The 22,390-nt window shown below is 48.6% G+C and overlaps 1 protein-coding gene across 3 annotated transcripts; it reads right to left on the reverse strand.

Annotated features, from left to right (window-relative positions):
- Positions 1-2,711: 2,711 nt before the first annotated feature.
- Positions 2,712-19,524, reverse strand: atxn1b (ataxin 1b). 3 transcript variants are annotated; one of them, XM_048260461.1, is made up of 3 exons: positions 19,394-19,524; positions 7,002-9,374; positions 2,712-6,603 (listed from the first exon to the last, which is right to left on the reverse strand). In XM_048260461.1, exons 2-3 carry the CDS (start codon positions 9,033-9,035, stop codon positions 5,983-5,985), a joined length of 2,655 nt encoding a protein of 884 aa, XP_048116418.1. In that variant the 5' UTR covers positions 9,036-9,374; positions 19,394-19,524; the 3' UTR covers positions 2,712-5,982. The 3 variants fall into 3 exon arrangements, with proteins under 3 accessions (XP_048116418.1, XP_048116417.1, XP_048116420.1); XM_048260460.1 differs by lacking the exon at positions 19,394-19,524 and adding an exon at positions 15,790-16,223; XM_048260463.1 differs by lacking the exon at positions 19,394-19,524 and adding an exon at positions 14,152-14,827.
- Positions 19,525-22,390: the final 2,866 nt, after the last annotated feature.

The following is a 22,390-nucleotide window of genomic DNA, read 5'->3' on the forward strand; positions in this document are numbered from 1 at the left end:
GATGTGATGTGAGGGAAGAAAACAAATATGAAAACAAATATGTTTGGCTGGGTTAGTTTACAAATAATTATACAACATCAAAAAGACACTTCAAAGCTTGTGTTTTCAAATCAAATTTATTAAAATTAAAGTGTCTCTAACTAGAAAAAAATGCAAGCACCACCAAAGAAAGGACCATTAATTCCACTGAACAGACTTGAGTGCTTTTTACACGTAGACACCCCACAATTAGAAAACAGAGGGTCACAAAGTCTCTCATGAAGATATATTCACCACTCTTTTCTATAATTATTGGGGGTATAAAGAGATTAAGAACAGATACAACATTCAGAATTTGGGGCATTCACACATAAATGAATCACACGTAAATATATATCCTCCCTTCAAACCCACAATGGCAATTCCCCATCTTCTTGAACTCTATTGAGGCCAGGGCTTGGCGACTGCACATTCAAAATGTAGACTGCAATATCAATGTGTCTGAACAGATCCCGCAACTCGGGAACAAAGGAAAGTGTAATTTCACCTCATGGCCACTAGGAGCTCCCCAACACTGCTTTGGGTAAATTCATGCTGCCCATATTCCCCAGTACAAAAAGAATTCCGGGAAAAAGATAGTTTTATCAAGACGTTTTTTTTTTTTGTATCTCAGGGATGGATTGCACTGATTCTCATGTTAGTTAAAAATTTATTGAAGCGATATATTTTTCATGATTTTAAAAAAATCATTACTCAGATACCTTTCAGGACCTGTAAATGTAATAATAACATTAATATTATTGATATTTATATTATTACTATGATCATTCATAATAATATTAATAATAATAATCGATGCAACAGTCAGTAGGCCAGTCAGCCTGAGCGTGTGAAGAGTGGCAGTTTGCCATGAACAGTTCAGTGATGGCCCTGTGAATCAGCAAGTGATGCTGAGAAATGACAAAACCAGCCTTCCATTCCACACACCCGAGAAACACACCACACACCACTCACCACACACCACACTTCATTTGTGTTGCTGTATCAGCAAAGGATAGAGCAGGGCAACATATACATGTACAACATGTGAGTAGATCGACTACCAGAGTACTATCAAAAGCAATGAATAATGCTACTGACAACGTCACCACCAGCTTTTTAAACAAGGACACATGATTGAAAGCCACACCTGTGCTTCCGTAGTCAAAACACCGAGACAAAAAAATGCTCCGCTGAGCAACAACTGATATGGCGACAGAGTCATTTTCTCTGTCAGTGGGAATGTAGTTCACTCTTAGGAAAACAAAATCAGAAGGATGTATCCTGGTTTGGTTGGCCATTCTCAAACTTTTGATCATTCTATAGCCTTTTTCTCTTTCTCATTCTGTCATTCTCTCTCTCTATCTCTCTTTCTCCACCTTGTACACTCACACACACTCTGTATTCATCTGACAATAAACAGGTGATCAGGAAATGGCAGAGCCTCCAAAGTCACAGGAGACTATTTCCTATCATGAAAGTGCATAATAATCATCACTATTTAGCCAAGAATGTATGTGCAATTTAGCATGGTCCCCATGATAATAGGCAATCGTGTTGCCTTTAACTTGCTTTCTAAAAAATATCCAGCTGTGGACCTTGTCGAACCAATGGGCTGAATTGAACATGGGAGAATATATCAGTAACACAAATGCTCTCTCTCTCTCTCTCTCTCTCTCTCTCTCTCTCTCTCACACACACACACACACACACACACACACCACCCCTGAGTTTGATCTAAAGTTTGGATTTTAGTTACACACTTACACTAACAAACTTACTGTATGAAGAATAAATGAGAGCACATGATCAGACACATGGTTAAATAAGCGCTACTATGCCGAACACCTCAGTTAGACCCAAATGCTAATGGATAACACTGAGCTCACAGTCTGAGATAGTGACACAGGCTACACTGCAGACTCTACACATTTCATCAAAATAGATGTGCAAATCGCAAAATTCAAGGGAATGACGTCAAAAATGGGTCATTCATGCTCATATACAATGCGGGATCGTGTGATGAACCAGACTTTATCACACCAAGCATATTATTGCACAATTGTACATATAAAACATGTACTAGAGAGCAGTTGGATGTGCATAAGCGGGGGGTTGGGGTGGGTGTTTGGGGGTAGAGCTTTGATTAATTTCTTGTTTATCTGCAATGCTTTCAGTACAAATTATACCATAGGGACACCAGTGGTCTATGCTTTGTCAGTTCAATGACTTGCGGAGTACCATTACAAAAGTGAGAAGAGGGAGGCGAAGGGCTCACTTTGCCTGTGGTGTCATGGGGCTGGGACACTGATTTATGGACATCCACTTATGCAGCCATGATGAGATCCTTAAAGACATTAGGTTCTGAACCGTAGAGAATCCCATGGTGCGTCTATATCACATCACACCAACATCTGTCAGCTCTGCAAACAAGCCTCTCTCTCTCTCTCTCTCTCTCTCTCTCTCTCTCTCTCTCCATAAGGAATCGAGATCCAACACAGTAAGCACACAGCACACACACACACGCACACAAACACACACACACACACACACACACACACACACACACACACCACCCCTGAGTTTGATCTAAAGTTTGATTTAGTTACACACTTACACTAACAAACTTACTGTATGAAGAATAAATGAGAGCACATGATCAGACACATGGTTAAATAAGCTTACTATGCCGAACACCTCAGTTAGACCCAAATGCTAATGGATAACACTGAGCTCACAGTCTGAGATAGTGACACAGGCTACACTGCAGACTCTACACATTTCATCAAAATAGATGTGCAAATCGCAAAATTCAAGGGAATGACGTCAAAAATGGGTCATTCATGCTCATATACAATGCGGGATCGTGTGATGAACCAGACTTTATCACACCAAGCATATTATTGCACAATTGTACATATAAAACATGTACTAGAGAGCAGTTGGATGTGCATAAGCGGGGGGTTGGGGTGGGTGTTTGGGGGTAGAGCTTTGATTAATTTCTTGTTTATCTGCAATGCTTTCAGTACAAATTATACCATAGGGACACCAGTGGTCTATGCTTTGTCAGTTCAATGACTTGCGGAGTACCATTACAAAAGTGAGAAGAGGGAGGCGAAGGGCTCACTTTGCCTGTGGTGTCATGGGGCTGGGACACTGATTTATGGACATCCACTTATGCAGCCATGATGAGATCCTTAAAGACATTAGGTTCACAGACACGTAGAGAATCCATGGTGCGTCTATATCACATCACACCAACATCTGTCAGCTCTGCAAACAAGCCTCTCTCTCTCTCTCTCTCTCTCTCTCTCTCTCTCTCTCTCTCCATAAGGAATCGAGATCCAACACAGTAAGCACACAGCACACACACACGCACACAAACACACACACACACACACACACACACACACACACACACTACGCTCACAGATGGGCAGCGTTCCCAAACAAGACTCAAAGACTAGTTTAGTCAGAGGTTATGCAATCTGTGCAGAGCATGATGAATATGCATCTGTAGCCAGAGGTTGTGGACGGCAAAAAAAAAAGAATCTACAAAATTATATTGAGTCTGAGAAGATAGTATGTATAATTTTGTAGATGTAAGTCTGAGAAGAAAGTATTCCATGCCATTTTTGTTATCTGAATTCAAAATGTATTCAACGAACTTGCTGTAGGCTACATTTTGAAGAATTTATTTGTGGCATTCCTTTGAGTGTTTTTTGCTTGTTGACCATATAGAAGGGCTAGCTACGGCATTCAGTTTTTTTTGTGGGGAGCTATAGACATGGAACAAGATACCACATGAGTGTGTGAATGCCAGCTTTTGGTTCAAAAGTAACCCTAAACCACATTATAGATCCAACCAACATCTTTGAACTATACAAGACAATGCTGTACAAGTAAAAAAAAAAGTGTGTTTTTTGTATGGTTACTTAAAGGGATATTCCACCATTTGGGGAAATACACTCATTTTCCACCTCCCCTCGAGTTAAACAATTGAGTTTTACCTTTCCCTAGTTCATCCAGCCGTTCTCTGACAGTAGCACTTTTAGCTCTAGCTCATTGAATCAGATTAGAGCGTTAGCATCTCTGCTATAAGCTAACGGTCTAATCTGATTCAATGAGCTGGAGCTAAAAGGGGAGGTGGGAAATTAGTGTATTTCTCCAAATGGTGGAATATCCCTTTAAGTTTGAAAATGCTCACCCTGATTTGTTTAGAGCTATTGAACATTTAATTTCCCTTTGAGACTGTCTGAGTCTCTGTCTGACTTCCGGCTAAAGCTGGTTCACAGCTGAAGAGGGACGTTCTGAGTATAGACTTGGTGCATGTTGGGCATGTCCTCATGTTTGTCCATGCTGTAGTCATCCATTTAAACCTTCTCTTTGGAGCTGCATATTGTGCTCATATTCCCCAAGGACAGAAAGCCTGTGATTAGTGGAAACGGTTCTCGTCCATAGGCTTTTTACTATCATTGCTGGATTCCAGTTGCTGTAAATGTGTCCCTCTTACTGCTGAACTGTGTTAAAGTTACTCGAGAGAGAGCTTTTCAATTCATTTCCCACAGACAAGTGTTGCAACTTCCAAGGACGGGCATAGCAGTGAGGTCATGTATTCAGAAACTGGAATGGACAGCACCTTACATTCATGTTTGACTTACACATTACACCTATAATCCACACACCCACCAAAACAAAAAGAAAACTTCTCTTGGACCTGCAAGTTAAGTCAAGTAAGTAGCATCTGCTGTTTTTGCTCTGCTGAAATATGAGCTAGGCTAAGTAGTTTAGCTCAAATACAGCCTCCACTATAAAGAAACCAGCATAAACTGTATGCAATGATTCTGAGGTCACACAGGACAGGCTGAAATAGACAGAATGGTGCTGACATCATACGCAATTCTCACTAACACGCCCCGTTGCCATGGAAACAAAACAGAGGTGGGTGTTTTCCATCTGCAAGTTTGCTTTTTGTTGGGTAAAGTGCTACTAAACAGGGTGTATACGTTTCTGAACAGCCGGGCACCGGATGAGTCAAAATGAGGCTTTTGTTTCCTGTGCACAAGGTTGGCATCTGCTATTGGACTGGTCTGATGCAAATATTAATTCTCTTAAACATTCTACCTCAGGAAAAGTCACCTTTAATGTTTACTGCGCTTTACTGACCTGGTTACTGAACGTTTTTGCTCCTTTTATGTCCCCCCAGCTCATATCTTCAAAAAAAAACTATGCCTTGCAAGTTAGCATGCTCCTTTACAAGATCCATCCACAAGACCTACAGTATTTCTCTTATGTATGTAGAGAGCCAATGTAAGTGATGCATTGCTAGGTAGCATGTTAGCCATATACATCCAAGGGGAAACAGCAAGGCTGGAGGGAGTGGAGCAGCGACTAAACAGGTTGGAACCAGCCTCTCTCCTCCCTTAGCCTGTGGAGTGGCATGGAGGGGGAGAAATACACATTCATGTCAAAATTGTGACTGGACATCAGCATCCAGTACTAAATGCAGTAGTGTGCACTGGTTTTCTCCATGCCAACTGTACTTCTGTCCCTGACGACCAGGGGCGCTGCTAGATAATTTGGGCCCTATGACAGACAATAATTCTGGGCCCCTGATAATATATAGTATTATTGGGGGGGGTCTCTGGGGGCCCCCTGTCAGTGCTGGGCCCTTAGAATCGTCCTAACCCCCCCGCCCCTCAGCGACGCCCCTGTCGACGACTATCGACGACTCCCTGTGCAACTCACTTCAAAGGAGGTCTACGTGTGGTTACAAAACAAAGCAACAGTCAGAAGAAGTAAATACTGTGTAAATTGAGCAAAAGTTACAGTAATCAGGATAGAAAGGAAAAATATATATATATTCATATATGTCTTTTTTAAGTGTATATTAATCACAAACACAAAGAACTTCTTTTTTTTTACGCCTTTCATTGTCCCTCTGCTCACCACAAGCAAGAGCCTTCAACGACCAGTACTTGACCTGCCCTCGATGCTGATTTTGACCTCCTGAGGAATGAAAGCAAGTTTAGGGAGCGTGGAAGTGGGAGGTGTCTCCTCGTACAGTCGCTCCGCCTCCCGATTCTCAGGGGCTGACCACCGCCTCTTGCGGCTGGCCGTCGGCCTCTCCGGGGCCCCAGCGGACTCCAGGGGCGCGCTCACGACCTTTGGCTCCCCCGTCCTGCCGTTCTCCACGAGAGTCTGGTGGATCTGGATCGTCCGAACGTGTTGCTGCTGCTCCCCACCTCCGGCCGCTGGTTCTCCTCCAGGCCCGCTGCTTCCAGGGGCGCGCTGACTGACCAGCCGCGGCCCATTGGCCAGGCCCTCTCGCGGGGCCTCGTGATCTCTGGGTGGTCCCCCAACCTTGGCTGGTTTGGCGGAGTTGGTGCCCACAGGCTCTGTGGTTTGCTCTTTCCTCAGCGAGCCGTTCCTCACGCTTCTGAGTGTGAGGGAGATGCAGACGTCGCCCACAGAGAGCTTGGCACAGGAGAGCTCCAAGAGCTGGGTGGTTTTGTCAGGGCTGCAGGAGGACCAGCCCTGCCCAAAAACAAAGAACGGGTACTCGACCAGGACCTCCACTCTCACCTGAGGGCAAACAAAATCACCATTAGCAACTGAGTGAAGCATTGTTGATTCCATAATGGAATCAGCAAAAGATTAGCCAGGGTGAATGAACTTTGTACATAACAGCTGCTTAGCACGCCAGTGTTAAATAGAGACACAGACACACTTCTAAATAGAGAACAGCTGATCAGAGGGAAAGTGAGTGCAAAAACAGCTGGTAAGATGAACAGCATATAATATAAAGACTGTTATTTGGACAGCAATAGCATTTGTGGAAAACATCTGGTTTTAAAACACTGGTCAACTTTGGTTAGAAAAATCATTAACAAGATGGCTCATTTTTACTAGGCTTTTATGGCTACCAAAATGTAAATATGATGCATGGCTCTCATGCAGGCATGAGAGAGGCCAGTTCTCACCTGTGCCTTGTGCTCCCCGACGGAGAACTGTATGACGACCACGTCAGGCGTCTGGCTGCAGTCGATGCGCTCCACGGTGCTCGAGTCGATCTTGAGGTCACCACTGACCTCGGCACTCTGGATGAAGTCCTCCGTCTTCAAGTCCTCCACACGCTTCAGCTCCCCGTCGGCCAGTTGGATGATGGAGCCGCGCATGAAGTAGGGCGGCAGCGAGGCCGAGGGAGAGACAGGGGCCGCGGCAGCGGCGGGCTGCGGAGGCAGCTGGACGACGTGGGCCTGCTGCGGGGACACCTGCACCATGTGTTGGTTCTGCTGACCGTCCGACAATGCGGCGGCGCCGGGGTCGGGGAGGGCAGCGGTGGCGACGGGGATCGGGCTGACGTAGGCGTGGGCGGCCGTGGCCAGAGGAGGCGCCTGCGCCACAGACGCCTGGTGACTGCTGGAGGAGACGGTGACGACCGCAGAGGGGGCGGTGACGATCGCGCGGGCCGTGTGCTCGCTCTCCCCCGGCCCCGGCCCCGTGCTGACGGGGATGAGCAACGACGGGCTGCCCGAGATGAGCAGGTGCTGCGTCAGGTTGCCGTGGTAGCCGCCGTGCTGCTGCGACGCCCCGCCGGAGATGTAGCCGATGATGGGCAGCGGCGTGGCCGAGTAGATGCCGGCCGCCGCCATCTCCTGGGTGCTGGCGTGGGTGGTCTGGAGGAGAGCGTGGGGCGACAGAGTAGGCGCTGGCGAGGCCAAGCTCTCCAGAGACGACAGCGAGAGCGTGGAGCCCCGCGAGTCTCGGGAGTCCCGCGAGATGGGCTTGCCCACACAGATGCCCCCTTTCTCGGCCCGGGGCAGGCCGCTCAGGTCCTTGCCGAGGCTGCGCTGGAGGTCAGCCGCGCTGCTGGGCACCAGCATGAGAGAGGTGTGCAGGCCGGTGCTGTCTTGGTACTCCGCGGGCAGCAGCACCTGGGTCCGGGCCGCCAGGCTCATACCATGGGCTTGTGACCGCTGGTCGTTATCGTGCGGCACCGTCGCCACCTTCAGCACGCCACCAGCAGCCGCGTGTCTGCCCACGCCGGTCGTCTCCACAATCTCCCCGTTGTAGATTTCCCTGCTCTGACCGCCGTCGGCCAGCTTGGCCTGGGGAGCATCTGCGTAGTGCACCAGCAGCTGGGAGGTGCCCAGAGTAAGCGTGTGGGGGGTGAGGACCGTGGCGTTGTGGGGGTGGAGGTGCAGCGGGAGCTGGCCGGTCGGGGAGCTCACGGACACCCCAAGGGAGGAGCCGTCCAGCTGGATGCACTGGGTGGAGGGCTGGGTGAGCTGGGGGACAGGGGAGGTCACCCCACCGGACACGGCCAACGTCGCTGCCCCCAGGCCTGGCTGCTGCTGCTGGTGCTGCTGCTGCTGCTGATGGTGCTGCTGTGGGTGGTGGTGGTGGTGGTGAAGGTGGTGGTGGTCTCCGTTGGAGGCGGCCTGGGAGACAACCGCCGTGACGTACGCCTCCGTCTGAGGCCGCGGGTGCTGTCCAGCGGGGCTGGCGGCCGAAGGCAGCACCTGGGAGGAGATGTAGCCCGTGTAGGGCCCGATGAGCTGGAGGTTCTGGGGCAGCGGTGCGTACTGGACGGTCCCGGCCGGCTGGGCCAGTCCGGTGGAGAGGACGGTGGGTTGACCGGCCGACTGCGGAACTCCGGCGCCGACTCCTCTGGACATGGACGTAGTGGACGAAGAGAAGGTGTACGAAGAAGAGGACGACAAAGACAAAGATGATGACGACGGCGTCGAGAAGGAGGGATGGAACTCGGTCACCATGGACAGGATCTCGTGCGACGGGCTCTGCGACTCGACTGTGCCATTCCCACCGCTGCTGTTGCCCTGGCTGCCCCCCACCGGGGCCATAGAGGCCATGCTGGCCACGCTGGCTAGCCAGGCCAGGTTCTCGCCCCGCTGGCTCTCCCCAACAGCTGCCAGCGCCCGCTCCTCCAGCACCAGCAGCTCCCGCTTCTTCGGGGGCAGGCACTCGTTACCGCGCTCCTGGCTCGACTTCATGGCGGCGTCCTCCTGGTTTGATTAGTTGTAGTTCTTGTTCTGTGAAAGAGAGAGGCGATGTTTTTTTTCTGTCCTATGTCCTTGTTAGAGCTCTCTCTCTCTCTCTCTCTCTCTCTCTCTCTCTCTCGGTTTGTCTCTTTCTATCCCTGTATGACACTCTTTCTCTCTGTGTCTGTGTCAGTTTGTTTTTCACACTCTGTTGTAGCACACTAAGGTCTGCTAGGCCTGGCTCTCAGTCTGAAGTATTGAGAGGAGTGCCTGCTGTGAAGAAGCGTTCTCTTGGCTTCATGGGGAATCATTTCCTAATGACTGTTGCCTTCCTCTTCCTCTCGTAGAAATCTGTGTGACACAAACACAAACATAGATGTAATCATCAAGAGTATACGCATGCACACAAATAGATAGACAGAGAGAGGTACACACACACAGATATGCAGACAGAAACACAAACCATCACAACAATCAATCACTGGCACAAGCTACAAACTATTAATACATATCAAAAATAACACAGATGAGAAGGCAGTGTGATGAGACACTTGTTGTCACCACGGTTACACTCTCCACTTCTGACAGAACAGAATTAGAAGACTACTGTGGGCACAGTCCTCAGAGCAGAGGGAAGCCACAGAGAGAGAGAGAGAGAGAGAGAGAGAGAGAGAGAGAGAGAGATAGGCCTATATATAGAGAGTGTGCATTAGAGAGAGAGACAGGCAGAGAGAGATACATACACAGTGATATACTGCATGTAAGAGATCCTGTTTTTCAATTTCAGTCAGAGAGAGAAAGTTGCTAGAGAGAAAAAGAGTGAGAGAGAGAGAAATAAAAGAGAGAGAGGGAGAGAGAGGATGCTAGAGAGACGAATAAAAGAGAGAGAGAGCGCTAGAGAGAGAGAGAGAGAGAGAGGGAGCGAGAGGACTACTGACAGACTGGTTACAGTGGGAGCATGGCTGAGCCCAGGGCCTGTGAGGAGAGTGGGCCGGGCAGCAGCGCTCTAAGCTGCTCTTTATCTACAGCCGGCACCCGAGGCCATTTAAATACTTAATGAAAATGACAAAGACGAAACTGGGTTATGGAGAGGGAGCCGTGTCAACAGGGCCAGTGTGGAACACGAGCATCTCGCCCTATCTCCCCGCACCGCACCGCACCACGCTGCCCCACACCATTCTCCTGCACCGCACCCTCACACACACTCTTGTCCTCCGCTCTCATTGACTCTCTCTATTAAACTCTTCTCTGTGTTAAAGGCACCTCTAAGCCTCTTAACACCCCCCCCATTCCCCTTTTTTCATGGCATATTCTATCTCTGTGCTTGTGCTTAGATCTCTTCCTATTGTGTGCTCAAGGGTGTGCTTGTCTCTCCCTGTGTGCGTGTGATACTGTGCAGTGTGTGTGTGTGTGTGATACTGTGCAGTGTGTGTGTGTGTGTGTGTGTGTGATACTGTGCAGTGTGTGTGTGTGTGTGTGTGTGTGTGTGTGTGTGATACTGTGCAGTGTGTGTGTGTGTCTGTGTGTGTGTATGTGTGTGTGATACTGTGCAGTGTGTGTGTGTGTGTGTGTGTGTGTGTGTGTGTGTGTGTGTGTTTGTTTGTGTGTGTGTGTGTGTGTATGTGTGTGTGATACTGTGCAGTGTGTGTGTGTGTGTGTGTGTGTGTGTGATTGTATAAGGGGTGGGAGTGTAAGTAACCTCAGCTAATCACGGCAGAGGCTGCCAGGGACACACTAGGGTGAGAATCGTCGACACAGTTTTGTTAAACCCAGTGACCTTCTGGCTCAGCGAGGGGTCACAGCATCCATCTGTGCCTGGAGGGAGAGAGAGCCAGCAGCACCCAAACCTGCAGCACCACCTCCACCCTCTCCACCCTCACCACCCTCACCACCCTCACCACCCCTGCCAGGAGGAGCAGCAGGAGCACAGAGCATAAGGGAGGGTGACAAGGAGAGAGAGAGAGAGAGAGAGAGAGAGGAAAGATGGGGTGTGAAAAGAAGGGATGACAAAAAAGCAAGGAGAGGAGAGAACAAATGAGAGAGAGAAAGAGAGAGAGAGCGAGAGAGAGAGGAAAAACAGGAGGAACGATGGCACGATGGAGATGGAGAGAAAGAGAGAGATGAGTGCTTCTCCTGACCCACATTGAGCTGAGCCTGCAGCAGGAGCTGCTTCATAACAAGCCAACGAGTGTGCGCAGGAGGGAGGGAGGGAGGGAGGGAGAGAGAGATTGAGGGGGAGGGAGGGAGGGAGAGAGAGATTGAGGGGGAGGGAGGGAGGGAGGGATGATGGAGGGAACGAGGGAAAGACTTCCCCCAGCCACAGCAGCAGTGCACCAATCACTGCCCCAGTTTCCTCAGCCAGTCAGCATAGTGCTACACACCTCACAGAGCCAGCGTAATGAAAATAGCAGACACACACACACACACACACACACACACACACACACACATACACACGCACGCGAGCACACAGTGTGTACATGCATGTGTGTGTGTGTGTGTGTGTGTGTGAGCGAGAAATAAAGCATAGCAACATACACATATGGGCATGCATACATAAATGTAAATACAGGCACGTGTGCATGCACGAGTGGATTTACACCCTCGCACACATAAACTGCACAAGAACAGAACACACAGAGTAGGACGACACACACACACACACACACAAAAACACATACACATCTGCTTTTGCACAAACAAATGCACATCTGCTTTTACACGAATATACTGTATAAATATATGTGCGAAATGGCACATAATTGCTTTAGAAAAGACTTCATTTTCTTTAGAAAAGAGTGTCGGTCATGCCGATGACAACAGGAATGCATACACACACACACACACACACACACACACACACACAGACACACACACACACACACACACAAAATCTCACTTTTTACTCTCATTCTTCCTCTTTTTTACATGCACACACACACACACACATGCACTCACTCACCCTTTCAGTATTCCTCTCTTACTATCCCTCTCTTACACACACATACACACACACACACACACACACACACTCAAACCACACCGTGCAGCACAGCAGAGAGCAAGCCCAGCCTTTTCCAACAGACAGCATATTGATGACTGGCTACTCTTAATCGGGCCGCCCCCGGAAGCTTAAACCCCACCAAACTTCTCCATTCCTCCACCAGCCTCTTCTCCAGCCCTCTCCCTCTCCAGCCCTCTCCCTCTCCAGCCCTCTCCCTCTCCAGCCCTCTCCTTCTCCAGCCCTCTCCTTCTCCAGCCCTCTCCCTCTCCAGCCCTGGCCCTTCGGTCGGCCACAGACGCGCACAGATCACATCTAATGGCCAGAACGCTCCGCGGCGAGGACGGCACATTGTTCTATTGATTCCATGGGCTTACAAGGCACCGAATCCAAGCAGATTTCCCCCGCAGAAAGTTATTATTAGAAACACTGTAGCTGCTAATGACACTCTGTGGGGGAACACAAAGTCGAGCTTTCATCTTATGGCTTCGTCTGAACCAAACTGGGTCCAATGCTCCTCAGATTTGTTTTCATCTTCCTTTCTGAGATATGATTAAGGGTAGTGTATATGTGTGTGTGTGTGTGTGTGTGTGTGTGTGTGTGTGTGTGTGTGTGTGTGTGTGTGTGTGGGGGGGGGGGTTAGGGGAGGCAACAACGGTGTGGGTGGTGATGGTCACGGCAGGCAGACGTTTAGGGGGGAAAGGACATCCTTCACGGGCCGATTTGCCCCGGCGCTTCGGTGAGCGTGGCTCGGAGCCTCTGGTTGGCTGGACGACGAGGTAGCCCATGCTTGGGATAAGCGGCCTCGTCACCATGCAGCAGCGGAACGCCACAGTGGGTCGAGCAACGAAGGAAAAAAACCCTCGTCTTACATCTTCTCTTTGTCTATTTGTCTTTCCCCTCCCACTTCATCCCTCTCTCTCTCTCTCTCTCTCTCTCTCTCTCTCTCTCTCTCTCGCTGTATTTTTCCTGCCACTCTTTAATCCCTTCCTTCTTTCTTTCTTTCTTTCTTTCTTTCTTTCTTTCTCTCTTTCTTTCCCTCTTTCTTCTTTTTTCTTTCCCTCCTTTTCTAATGGCATGGATGCACGCACATCATGTTTTTGGTCAGTCATTCTGTTCTCCCTCATTAGCTTCCAAAAGAGCACTAAAAGCTGACTAGAACACCTGGCCCCTCGGCTCAGTTTGTCCTCCCTTTCCTGCCGTAGGAGTATGTGAGCCTCTCAGCCCAACACCAGTGCAGATGGCTTTCAGGCAGCCCAGTCGGGGAAGCACCTCCAACTAGAACCTGGCTGGGAGTCAGAGGGGTGAGATTAACACCCTGCAGTGTCATTCCCTCTCTCTCTCTCTCTTACACACACACACACACACACACACACACACACACACACACACACACACACACACACACACACACACACACACACACACACACACATATTTAGATAGATAGATAGAGCTTAACACCATCAACAAGTGTTACAGCCTCAAACAAAACCATACAAACAAGCCATCATATATTATTGCATATTTTGCATTGATTATGAGGTAACACTTGTCGATGGTTTTATTTTGGAGTATTTAAACACCTAATATTGTTTGAATAAAGAAGTGTTAAGCTCAATCTATCCCTATCCCTATCTCTATCTATCTCTCTCACACACACACATACACACAGGTCAGCTAACATGGTGCTGTCCTGACTTGCAGTAGACAGGGCAATAGAAGGCACACTCACACACATACACACAGATTATTCAACTTCAACACACACACTGGTACAGCTGAATAGAAATACAGGAATACAAGGACAGTCATCTAGTCTGCAGAATATAATGGACACTTGAACACACACAGAAAAACACACACAAACACACACACACACACATCTCAATATGCTTTACAGAGCCCAGCTTGAACATGGACCTTGATACAGATTGTTTGTTTAAATCTTCTAAACTTCTAAACATACCTATAAATATGTCCTTCATATGTATGTACAGTATGTACAATGTGTAAATGTTCTCATCGACTCAAACCTCCCTGCACACAAAAGAGAATGCACACACACACACTCACACACACACATACTCCACAGCAGCATGTAAACATAATAACATATATAACTACCATTGTAGATGACGCATTCAGGAACGGATATACAGGCATGGTTTGTCGACAAGAATGCCCACAAACACATACACTTGTGAATGAGTTGAGTAAGGAACAAAGTATCCTGACAAGAGCACCACGAGATCTAAGCAAGCAGTAAAGCTGTGTCTCACTTCCCCACAAGGTCCCTCAGGTCTGCTTGATTGCTTTTGTCCGTGAGTCAGTCAATATGGGCAGTGTGTGTGTGACAGCGGACACACACACACACACAGACACACGCACACACACACACACACGCACACGCACACGCACACGCACACGCACACGCACACACACACAAATGTACACACATAGCACACACTGTTCTTATGGACAGACGGCTGTGGAAAAAGTGCACGAGCACATTGTCCTCGCCGAGCCTTGCCCCGAGAATGTAAACAATCAGAGGGACACACACACACAAGAAAACCAGACGCCTCAAGGCAGCAAGATACACAACGCAAGCTCCCCATGTCACATCTGAAAGGGGAGAGACAGTCTGAAGTGGGCTGTCAAGTGGCCACACAGGCAGAGTGGTTGTGCTGCCATCAGATGACACACACGGGTGCTGCCACAACAATGGCAGCTCTGGAGCCCGCCCCAGCCCCAATCACAAGGTGATCAAATATCCCATGATGTCATTGCCTGGGAGGATAGTTTAAGCCTGGTGGACAGGACAGGGAACGGTTCTACTGGCTGCGGCTAGTCTCTCCTCCCCCCCCCCTCATTCTCTCTCTGACTCTCGCTCTCTCAGTTTCTCTCTTCCTCTCTCTCTTCCTCTTTCTCTCTCTCTCTCTCTCTCTGTCTTAGTCTCACACAAACAGGTTGTTCCTGTCGCTCTATCAAGCGGTGAAGCGTAACATCTGCCTGTCTGCCCCCCCCGCCCAAGACATGCGCTGTGGGAAAGCCGAGACAGCGGAGCAAACACCCCCCCACCCCCACCTCCTTCACTTCCATCTACTCCTCCAGCACCTCTACAACCACACTACCAGCGCCTCCTCCAATAACCACCGCTCTCTCCAGCCCTGCGGGCGCCTGCCCCTTTAAGAGGCGGGGCCGGGGAGAGAGTCCACCGCCAGACATGGGAGCCCAAACAGCACTGTTGCTGCCCGTACAAAGAGCACAGCCTCCCAACACACAACAGCACCACAGAGAGAGAGAGACAGAGAGAGAGAAAAAGAGAGAGAGGAGGGGGGAGCGAGAGATAGAGAGAGAGAGATATATCTACACAGAAGCACACAGATGCAGACGAGCTCAGCCGTCGTCCCCCCAGGCTTCTGCTTCCTCTGCCCCAGCTAAACACTCAAGATCAAAACACGACCGATTCACAAACCACCAACAGCTTACAGCACACACAGCCTTCATGTGTGTGTGTGTGTGTGTGTGTGTGTGTGTGTGTGTGTGTATGTGTGTTGGTCTCTGTGTGTGTGTCTTTCAAACCTAAAGAGTGTGTCTGTCTGTCTATTTGCCCATGTATCTGTGTGTATATGTGTGTATGTGTATGTGTATATGTGTATGTGTGTGTATGTGTGTGTCTGGGCAAGATAGTGAGGAGAGCAAAAAATAGCCCCCAGATCTCCCTGCAGCCCTGGCTTTCCTGCATGTACAGGCTCTCACCCGTGGGTCTCTCAGCGAGTCAGGGCTGGACGAGCGTTTCGCTGTCCGACCTCCGCGTCGTCAGCGTCGGGCAGAGAGCGAGCTGGCGTCTCCGGCAGTGACGGTGTCGGCTGCAAGCATTGCCTTCCTTTGTCTGAATCTTCATAGCAAGTCATTCAGCCAGACCCACTGACATGCAGTTTCCTCTACGTCCAGAGCTTGCCTCCCTCTCTCTCTTTCTCACTCTCTTTCTCTCTCCCTCCCTCTTTCTCTCTCTCTTTCTCACTTCCCCTCCCCTCTTAAGTCATTCCGGTGGAGTAGAGTATAGGAAGTCCCTCTGCCATGGGCTGGCTCACATGAAGCCCTGCGTGCGGTGCCCCGGCGTATGTTATGCAAGGCGAGCGGACTGCCAGCGCTCTCTCCCCGTCTCTCTCTCTCTCCCTCCCTCTCCCTATCTCACTCGCTCTTCCTCTCTCTCTCTCACTCATGCGTGTTTTTCTTTCCCTCTATCACACTCCCTCCCTCCCTCTCGTTCTCTCTCTCTACTACCTCCCTCCCTCCCTCCCTCCCTCTCTCCCTTCCTCCTATCCTGCCTCCCTCCCTCCCTCCCTCTCTCCCTCCTTCCCTCCCTCTCTCTCTCCCTCCCTCTCTCTCTATCTCCACAGTACTCTACTGCACGGCTCCTCCCCCCCAGTCAGCCTCAGCAGCCTCATCAGGTATTCATTCAAAAAACACACTCCACTTGGCACCGAGCCCAGACTACGCTCACACGGACAGAGAGAGGGAGGGAGGGAGGCAGGGAGAGAGGGAGGGAGGAGAAAAAGAGAGTAAGCAAAGGGATCCAGTGCAGCGGCTGTACAGAGAGACAGAGAGAGAGAGAGAGAGAGAGAGACGTGCAAGCATGCAGACGCATCAGGCTCTGGGGTTGACACATGCAAATTCAAAGAGCAGAAGCTCAGTTGTGCTCACATCGAAACATACATACAGACACACACACACACACACACACACACACACACACACACAAAGACACATGCACATACACACAAATGTACTCTTTAACCTCGTTTCCATGCCCATATATTTGCATGTGTTTAGCAGGGCCGTATGTAAGTGTTGCAGAGAGAGAGAGAGAGAGCGAGACAGAGAGAGAGAGAGAAAGAGAGAGAGACAGAGAGATAGCTTAACCCCCCCTGATGTGTGAGGTTATGCTGTGCTGTGCTGTGCTGTGGCTGAGAGATGGGTCGGGTACATGAAGTCTGTCCCGCTACAACCTCTCAAGCCCCTTAAATCAGCCAGCAACACCACAACAGCATGTCACCTGACCCTGCTTACAACAGCAGGCAGCCAGTAGCCTGGATGAATCACTGAGTCCTGCAGAGAGAACCAGCTAAGCCACTCCACCTACATGGCAGAGAGAGAGAGAGAGAGAGAGGGAGAAAGAGAGAGAGAGAGAGAGAAAGAGAAAGAGAAAGAGAAATCTGGCCTTCAAACCTACTGCTCTCACAAACTTCTTACACTGAAGGCTACAGCACAGGGCAGACTGTATGAAAAAAAAAGCAGACAAGAATGCTACAAACAACACACACTGTAAAAAACACACACACACACACACACACACACACACACACACATTTGCAAAAACCTGCTCTCTGAACGTATACAAATGCCTTTGGCAAAAAAGTCAAATTCTCCCACACAGCATGCACCTACAAGTTAAAACACACACACACACACACACACACACACGTAGGCGCCGACACATATACACACACTCATGTTGTCACTGTATATGGAAAAAGTCCTGATACAAGCTGGCAGCTTTTCTGGGCCTGGAAACATGAAAAAGTCATTAGTGTGGTAGGAGCTCTAATATTAGCCCACCACACTGAGTCACTCTCGAGGACTTGAGTGGAGAGGAACGGAGAGGACGGGGTGGACGCCAGGCCACCAGCGACCGGGAGAATCACCACTGGGCCTTTCACAGGGCAATGCACAGCCGGCCCATCAGGAGGACTCACCACGTTGAGCAGTTTTACTACACACACACACACACACACACTATGAGAGTGCCCAGTGCTGACAGCAATACCCTTCTCTTAAAGTGTGTGTGTGTGTGTGTGTGAGAGTGTGTGTGTGTGAGTGTGTGTGTGTGTGTGTGTGTGTGTGTGTGTGTGTGTGTGTGTGTGTGTGTGTGTGTGTGTGTGTGTGTGTGAACGTGGTGAGTCGTCCTGATGGGCCGGCTGTGCATTGCCCTGTGAAAGGCCCTGTGTCTGTGTGTGACTCGTCCAGAGCAGCAAAGTGATGAAACAGCACTGGAACACAGCAGCAGGGGAAGACCACCTCTGGCTTTCTTTACACATTTGATTTTTTCCAATAGCAGAATCCCAACGCCACACAAGAGCCTGGGCCCTGACATTTCTCACACCCCCCTAACAACCTATATTCCACTGTGGACTAGCTCGTTGTTGGGTTGCTGTGTGTTGTTATGTTCCGAACACTACTTCCTGCTCAGCAGCCAGAGGCCTGCGTTGCTCCACAGCCATAGCCCCACTGTGCAGTGGTGTGTCATGTGACATTGCAGCCTGGTGGTGATGGAACGTCTGGTCGAGGGAGGGGGGGAACAGTCAACAGGCCATAGGGCGTCTTAGATCGACCTCACCGCGACCTTACCTCAACAAACTGTTGGTGCATGCGTGGAGAATGCCTTTGCTAACCTTTAAAAAAAAAAAAACATTGCGGTCAGTTGCAGAACTCTTCGATTGGAGTCCTGAGTTGATATGCGGCAACCTTGTAATCTTTGTTTTCTCCGCGCTCTCTTTACTGATGAAGAAACACACAGATAAGGGGGGAGATGGGGAGGTGAGGGGGCAGAGGAGTCGGGTCAGGAAGGGGTCACACGCAAGAGGAGCTGGGTCAAGTCTCACATCTGCTCCCAGAAAATGGAAGTCAAGGTCTACTCCTCATGTGTCCCTTAACCAAGCTCACTGCCATCTCTCCACTGTCTAATTCACTCATACTTGTCTGGCATTATTTGTTTAGACTTTGCGACTTTAAAAGTAAATGACTCCTTAAGTCACTATGAAATGTCCAGCAGCACTGGGGAGAAACTGCTGACTGTCTGGTTTGTAAGTCTGCTGGACTGGGCTCTTGTGAGCAGCTTTCGGGGCAGATCCCGTCTCTCAAGAACAGTTCTGGATCCCCTCCACGCAGCGAGGCAAACTGTCTGTCAGACCAGCTGACCACGTTTTTCTGTCACATCAAGACCAAGCCAAATAACCAATACATTCCAAAACAGATTGGCAACAATGTGAAATGATTTTTTAAAATATATAGTATATTTACAAAAAAACATTATGCCTTGTTTTGATCAATAGAAATACAAGAAGTGTTGTTGTGAGAGTGTGTGAGCATACAGCAGTGTGAACACATGTACAATCAATATGTTCAAGTAAATGTTATAGTATTATATAGTATTATAATATATTATATCAATAGTAGGCATCCACTGTATACAAAATACACTAGTGAACACCTATACAAAATAGCCCAGTAGGCCTACCGTATGTGAAATGTCATTTAAATGTGTCAACGTTGATAGTAAACAGCATGTCCACTCCCTCACCTGCCTCGGGTATGACCTCAGCCCAGTACACAGTGTGAACTCCACCGCTCAGGACAGTCTGTCTCTACGGCAGCACAGCTGAAAGCTGAACCAGGCCAGCTTAATATACATCAGCACCAGTGGACTGCAGCCCTTAGCCATACCCCACAGCACCTGCTCTCTGCCCCTCTCTCTGTCTGTCTCTGTATCTCTCTCTCTCTCTCTCTCTCCCTCTCTCTCTCTCTCTCTCTCTCTTCCTCTTACCCTGCTCAGTTGTACCAAACTCCTTACAGAGAGCTCAGTTTTACCTGCTCCTGAGTCCTACTGGCTACCATAACATGTCCCAACATGCCCAGACATGTGCTCTGCTACTGAGACACAGAAGGACACATGAACACACACACACACACACACAGAGATTTGGAGATTTGAAGGAGGAAAAAAGACATCTGGAGGAAAGGGAGGGCAGTGGGGTAGGGTGGGGTCACTGAGTTTAAAGAAGCAAAGAGTAGCTTCAAACCATCTATAATTTACTGCTTTCCCACAGTCCAGGAGTCAATAGTCCTGAAACACACCTGAAAACCTTTAGAGTCCTTGCAATATTCAAGTGCCTTAAGAAATCTAGTGTGCGGAGGTGTCCCTCAAAAAGAGATGGCTTTCTTAAAAGAGACGTAGGTTGGAATCTTGTAGAAGAGGTTTGTGTGTGTGTGCGTGTGTATTCTTGGGTGGTAGGCTGTCGTAACCTCTAAGTGTTGCATCAGCCCTGTGGAGAGCTCAGCCCCTCAGGCTTGCTCCTCCGAGGGTAGAATGAGGCTCTGTTGTGGCTCAGACCGACTCATAAGGAAGCTACGCACATACACTCCCTCCCTCGCGCACTCTCTCACTCACTCAGCGTGTGTGTGAGTGTGTGGGTGCGTTTGTGTGTGTGTGTGTGTGTGTGTGTGTGTGCGTGTGTGTGAGGAAACAGAGTGGGTTGCCACAGCAACTGCCCTTCTCAAAAGTCTCTTGGTCCCCATTAAGAAAGATGGTTTTGTGTGTGTTTGTGTGTGTGTGGGTGTGTGTGACAGAGAGACAGAGACACAAAGAGAGAGAGAGAGAGAGAGAGGGGGAGAGAGAGAGAGAGACAGAAGCACAGAGAGAGAAAGAGAGAGAGAAAGATGTGTATGAAGGAGGGGGGGTGCACCTTGGCATCAGTAGTGGCAGCATGGGATAACACGCTGAAAGAGTCTATTGAGTCCAGGGGATTACAGCTGTTAATGAAGACAGCAGGAACTCTGAACCGCAAGCAGAAGTGGCCTGTCCCTCCAGCCCTGGGCTTCACCAACCCTGCCGCACACACAATGTAAACAACCCTCGTCTCGGCAGCACAGCGCTTTCCTGGACGTCCATGCGGAAAGAGGTTTACCGAAAGCAAGCTGACACCTGCGGTCATTTAGCAAAGACAGTGACTTAAGGTGAGAGGGGAAATATTCCCTGTTTAGAGAGGCAGTAATGTAGGCCAGTGTCATCTTTAAACAAGAAGTCAGTGGCAGTTACACTCTGACCTTTGTGTGCTACATGCATTCATGGAATTATGCTCATCTCCATTAAATCTGTACTGAACCAGACCTTTTATATATATAGTTTATGAGCTATATAAATACAATACTTACTTATTATATATATATATGTATATATTTACTTATTTATATATATATAAATAACATTGCCCTGGTCTTGTACCATTCATATTCATGTTGCCTGGAAGGCCTTGCATTGGTTGATTATGCTAGGCTAAAAGCTTTAGCATCCACTAGCACGCAATCTGACTGATGAGGTGAGTTGATGAGGAATACAGACAGTTACAAATTCCATCAAAAGTAGTTGGCAAAGTATTGCATTGTGTTCTAAATGATTAGATATGGCTAATTCTTGCATGTCAGTCTAAATGAAGACCCTCTTAAGCGTATTACATACTCGCCGCACCCGACCGGTAGCGTGACAATGTGACGTCAAAATTGCGTCATTTCCTCTGTCGCACGAGAAATTTCAGCCTCGCGCAGGCAGGTAGTGCACAGGAGATTTTTTTTCAGATGCGCGCGACTCTATACAGACATCAACCACATTCAGGCATTTCATAGCCTAGCCCAGTGATTCTTAAACTAGGGGTCGCGACCCCAAATGGGGTCGCCAAAAACTTCCGTGGGGTCGCCAATTATTTTCTGTATTCAGTCTGAAATTATTATTAGGTGAAACAAAGGAAAACAATATTGGCCTTTTTCTTATTTACACGCAGTTAAGAGAAGAGAGAGAAATGTTTTCGTCTTTCAACGAGATCTGGTTCAGCCTATGGGCTACTGGTCCGCTGATAGAAACAATGTAACTATCTGCTCCACTACGCAAACTCAACTTGTTCCCGCTATTTTAAGTAAAACAAAACAAAAGACATAGGTAGACTACTAGCCAAAATGGACAGGTGGCTCCTCAGATGGGACAAGTCTACAGGCCGGTGAGAATAAAAAAGGTGCGTCGGCTTTATCAGAAAGAATTTCTGAAATATGGATTCACTTGCCAAGTTAAAGATAACCTCGACCACCCACAATGTGTGATTTGCGGCGATGTTCTGGCGAGTGTTCTGAGAGTTTAAAACCTGTCAAAATGAAACAACATCTCAAAATACAGATGTCGGCTCAGCAAATCTCCGTGTCGCCATATGCAGCATTCCTCCTAGAATTAACTTGCTATGTTCACGGAAGCATGCCCACCCATTCTCATTGAAATTGTTAAAGATAGTAAACCAGAAAAGGGAAATAAAAAAATATTGTTATTGTTATCGCCATAAATATAATTAATGTAACGTTGTAGGCCTAATGCTGCAGGCTATGTGTGTGTCGTTTAGGTGTGCGCCGCCATGCACATATAGCTCTGATCTGATATGGCGGCAGCCTACACTTGTTTAATCGCGGATTGTTTGGTTTTCTTGGTTCTTGTTCATATGGAGTAAATAAAACAAATGACTTTGCTTTCTAGGTTTTGCTT

Source organism: Alosa alosa, chromosome 13, assembly GCF_017589495.1.
Source record: "Alosa alosa isolate M-15738 ecotype Scorff River chromosome 13, AALO_Geno_1.1, whole genome shotgun sequence".
NCBI classification, from domain to species: domain Eukaryota; kingdom Metazoa; phylum Chordata; class Actinopteri; order Clupeiformes; family Clupeidae; genus Alosa; species Alosa alosa.